Source organism: Monoraphidium neglectum (genome assembly GCF_000611645.1).
Source record: "Monoraphidium neglectum strain SAG 48.87 unplaced genomic scaffold scaffold02385, whole genome shotgun sequence".
NCBI classification, from domain to species: Eukaryota; Viridiplantae; Chlorophyta; class Chlorophyceae; order Sphaeropleales; family Selenastraceae; genus Monoraphidium; species Monoraphidium neglectum.
The window spans coordinates 5,246-9,538 of NW_014011243.1; the positions used below are offsets into that span (position 1 = coordinate 5,246).

Below are 4,293 nucleotides of genomic sequence, written 5' to 3' on the forward strand. Positions count from 1 at the left end.
GGGGGTGGGCAGGGTGCGACGGCAGCGGCGCCGCCGTTGCTTGCAGGCGCGGACGAGGGGCCGGACGCGTGCGCGGGATCGAACGACGCCGAAGCGCGCAGCGGCATGGCAGGCCCGCCGGTGCTGGGACGTACAGCCAAAACGCTGAGGTCCAAGGCGTTCAGATACGCGTCCCGGGCCAGCACATAGTCGTCCTGGCGTATGAAGCCCGCGTCCAGGCCCGCCTTGATCTGTTGCGCCCGTAAGAAGGCTACCTTCACTACATCGTAGTCTTGAGTGCTGATTAGGCCCTCATCAATGGCCTGCCGAGCAGCGCGTAGGACGCCGAGCTCTCCAAGGAGGGGATCGGCCATTGCGGCAACAACGGCCGCTGCCCTGTGTTTGACGGTGAAAACGGCCTCTTGAATGATGCAATTGTTCCCGAAGCGCACTCTGATGTTCAAGTATGACGTCCGGCTGCTGCAGCTGCTTGCACCAAATAATACTACCGTCGTTCAACAGCAGTACGGCTGATGATATGAATGTGTCGAATCAGCACGTGCGAATGTGCGACGGAGCAATCCTGTGAGAGCGCGGCTCTGTTGACACGCTCACCTCAAGTGGTCATGCACGCACTCCACTGACGTCAGTGGATGCGGCGTCGACCTGGAGCCTGCCGGTGGGAGGCGGTGCCCCAGTCCACTCCGCCCACATGCACATGGCATAGGGCATGCGGTCGTTTGCATTGCTCCAAGCAGGTGCGTTGTGGCTTACCGTACTGCTACTGAGGGAGCCCGAACCCAAGTCAACACCTCGGGACGCATTGACCGTGGTGGGACGAGGAAGGATGTGGAAAGAAGATGCCGACACCGCAATGAAAAGCGTACATTATGGCCTGAACTTATGCCAACACCTGGGAGGAAGTGCCACCAAATGATCCTTGATATAACAGGATCCTCCAGGAACGGCTTAAGCTGCACAGCAGCAAGGGTGGCCCGCCTCCAAAGGCTCTCGACGGACGCCTGGACAGCAAACTCGACGACAGCTGCTGCACAACAACTGCTGGCCTTTTTCATCCCTGGCTGTGATACCGTCACCATCGAAATCATGCACACACTCGCAGCGTCACGACTGTCGCGCGCACGGACGGCCGACTGCAGTCACGCTGCAGCCACCAGCCTTCTCGAAGACTTGTATATTTTCTGTGAGCTGCAACAGCAATTCTATCTTCTCACCATTGGACACGACTACCGTACTTGAGCTGCTTGCTCGGGTGCGACCGATCTGCAGCTGCTTCAGCGTCCGACCACCACTTGGGAAATTCTTACACCACCTCTGATCAGGCTTACATATTTGAATTATTCACCCATTTATGGTTGATAGTGCGGGGCTGGTGTACATTGCTACGCTCAAATCGCATAGCTGCCACCCGTATGCGCGTGTACAGAGTAGGCTCTGGCTGTAACTTCGCAGCAGCCTCGTCCCTGCCCGTCATCGCTGTCTAGACGGCAGCGGTTGCTGCTGCGCCAGCGCCCTTGCCGTGCGGTGGCACGCTCGCTGCCGCCCCAAGTCCTTTTTTGGCAAGCATTATTCGTGTTGGCATGAGCGGGTAGCTGCGCCCAGAGCCCAACGATCATCGCAGCAGACACATGGAGCTGAACGATGCGGAGCGGTACGCGGCGGCAGCCCTCTTCACGCTGGCACTCCACTCGACACAGGTGGGTCGGTGGGTGAGGGGCCGGAGCCCCGGGCCGCACAACGAGAAGAGCCCCCACCAGATCGGAGCAGTGTGCGCGCGCCTCACCTCACGTGCGAGCACTCATGCACCGGCCTATGGCGCGCTGCGGCGCCGCCCGCGAGAGCGCTCCCCCTACGCTGCCCAGCCCCAGAGGGGGGGGCAGACGCATCCCTGCATCCTGAGACAGGGGCCCACCATGCACGACGCAAGCTGGCTCGTGCGCAGCCGCATGGCGTGCCACGCGGTGCCTGCTCCTCTCCGATCATGGCACGCCGCGCAACCCGCCGCCCATCCTTCCCCAATCCCCAGCTCGAGGTCGGAGTGGATGACGTGGGCCGCGTGCTGTCGGATTCGGCCGTCGCATGGGGGTGAGCACGCGCGGCACCACGCTCGGCAAACGCCGCTCCCGAGCGACCCGCTCTGCGGCTGACCCCTCGCCGTCAACCTCGCCGCCCCCTCGCCCGCCTCCCGCGACCACGATACTCCCTGCTCGCGACCGTCCGCCCCGCGCTCACCTTCCCGGCAGCTTCCCGTCGGACCCCTTCCTCGACGAGATCCTCTTCGGCCAGCTGGACCCGCGGTCCCTAGACCTTGAAGTCCGGGCAGCCCTGTGGGGCTGGGACGCCGTCGGCCCCGCGGGCCTGTGCCAGCGGGCCTACAGCTTCCTGGGCGTGCCCCGCAAGGCGTGGCCGGGGCTGATGCGGCTGCCGGACGTGCCGGGGCGCCGCGGGACGGCGGCGAACGTGGAGGAGTTTGTGGCTCTCGTCAGGAGGTGCGGCGCCCACGAAAGGGTGTGTGTGTTGGGGTGGGGGGGTTAAGTCCGTGTGTGGGGGGTATTGAGTTTGAAAGAGGCGTTTGTGTGCGCAGGAATGTCAGGCGTGCGGCTCGGTGATGGGCTCGTGAGGGCTCGCGATGCACAGGGCATGTATCAAGGGGCTGGATGGGGTCGACCGTTGGATGTGCTTAGTGACGAGTATCAACGCCTTTCTGTTGATGTTTGATCTCATACACTTGGTTGCTCATCTCTAGGTTTGCTGCCTTTCTGGACCCCGAGCTTACGTACAAGCCCATCGCCACCAGCCGGCTGCGGCAGGAGCAGCAGCAGGGCAGGGAGCCAGGCACTGCAGCGGGGCAGCCGCAGCAGGAGCAGGAGCAGCAGCAGCAGCAGCCGGAGGAGATTGAGTTGCGGGAGATGCGGCCGGCGACCGGCAGGGACGCCGGGCTGCAGCGGCAGCAGCAGCAGCAGCAGCAGCAGCAGCAGCAGCAGCAGCAGCAGCAGCAGCAGCCGGAGGAGATTGAGTTGCGGGAGATGCCGCCGGCGACCGGCAGGGACGCCGGGCTGGAGCGGCAGCAGCAGCAGCAGCAGCAGCAGCAGCAGCAGCAGCAGCAGCAGCAGCAGCAGGAACAGCAGCAGCAGCAGGAGCAGCAGATAGAGGAGCCGCAGGTCAGGGCGGCCGCAGCGGCGCCGAATGATGCCGGTCTGCCCGGGCTGGCACCCGGCGACAGCGCCGCCAGCACCGCAGCGGCCGCGGCCGACGGCGAGGATTGGGCTCGGTTCGACACGCCGGAGCCCGCGGCGCCGCCCGGCGCGCAGGGGCAGCAGCCGGGGGACGACGGCGGCGCGGCGGCCATCGCCGCCGCCGCCGCCGCGGCCGGCGCGGAGGCCGGGCGCGAATTCGAGGCGCTCCGCCAGACGTGCGACGTGCTGCCCCGCGGCGCCGAGGAGGGGACCGTGCTGCCTGCCGCGACGTTCGCGCCGGCGGAGCGGTACGCGCACAGCACGACGCATGCCGCGGTGATGGCAATGTACGACCTGGTGGGGGCCTGCATAGCCACGAATACCGATGCCTTGGTGGAGGACCTGGCGGCGGCGGCGGCGGGCGCCGAGGGCGGCGGCGCAGCGGTGGTGCCAGAGGCAGAGGCGGCAGCAGCAGCGGCTGCAGCAGCGGCGGCGGCGGCGAGCCCGCCAAGGAGCCCGGCGCGGCGGGCGGCGGCGTGGTTTTTCCCGGATAGCCCGACGAAGGCGGGAGCGGGTGGCGGTGGCGCGGCGGGCGCGGCGGGCGCGGGGCCGAGCGGGAGTGGGGGGAGCACTCCGACTTTGGCGGGGGCCAAGGCGCAGCGGCAGCAGCAGCAGCAGCAGCAGCAACAGCAACAGCAACAGCAACAGCAGCGAGGGACGCGGGGCTCGTTCCAGCAGCACGACTGGGCGGCCGCCGCTGACGAGGATGCCGACGAGGACAGCGCGCCTGGCCGGAGCGGCAGCGGCAGCGGCAGCGGCAGCGGCGACGGGAGCACAGGCGCAGCCGCAGGCACGGGCGCGGGCGCGGGCGCGCCAGGGCAGCCGCGGCGGCGGCGCGGGGAGCAGCAGGCGGCGGCGACCGCGACGGCGGGCGTGCATTGGTATGATGCACGCGCACGTGTGGCGATAAAGCGGGTGGCGCACTGGCTGCGGGTTCCTTGGCCCAAGGTGCGCGGCGGCGGCGGCGGCGGTGGCAGCGTTGCGCAGGGCTGGGGTGTGGGGCGTCTTTTGAGGAGGGGTTTGATGGGAGTGAGAGGGTGGGGGCGGTGGGGTAGGG

At 67.2% G+C, this 4,293-nt stretch overlaps 2 protein-coding genes across 2 annotated transcripts in view; one reads left to right on the forward strand and one right to left on the reverse strand.

Annotated features, from left to right (window-relative positions):
* MNEG_10603 (Actin-depolymerizing factor 6) overlaps positions 1–353 on the reverse strand; it is a gene marked incomplete at both ends in the record, with an annotated part of 3,139 nt that extends 2,786 nt beyond the window's left edge. The window contains one exon of the mRNA XM_014040924.1: positions 131–353. Within this exon, the coding sequence (XP_013896378.1) occupies positions 131–353 (223 nt within the window). The remainder of the gene's footprint in view (positions 1–130) is intronic.
* A 1,275-nt stretch (positions 354–1,628) lies between these two features.
* MNEG_10604 (hypothetical protein) lies at positions 1,629–4,248 on the forward strand (the record flags this gene model as incomplete). Its single annotated transcript, XM_014040925.1, has 5 exons — positions 1,629–1,697; positions 2,027–2,085; positions 2,244–2,489; positions 2,747–4,117; positions 4,185–4,248. The coding sequence occupies 5 exons, from the start codon at positions 1,629–1,631 to the stop codon at positions 4,246–4,248; spliced, it is 1,809 nt and encodes a 602-aa protein (XP_013896379.1).
* Between the last annotated feature and the right edge of the window lie 45 nt (positions 4,249–4,293).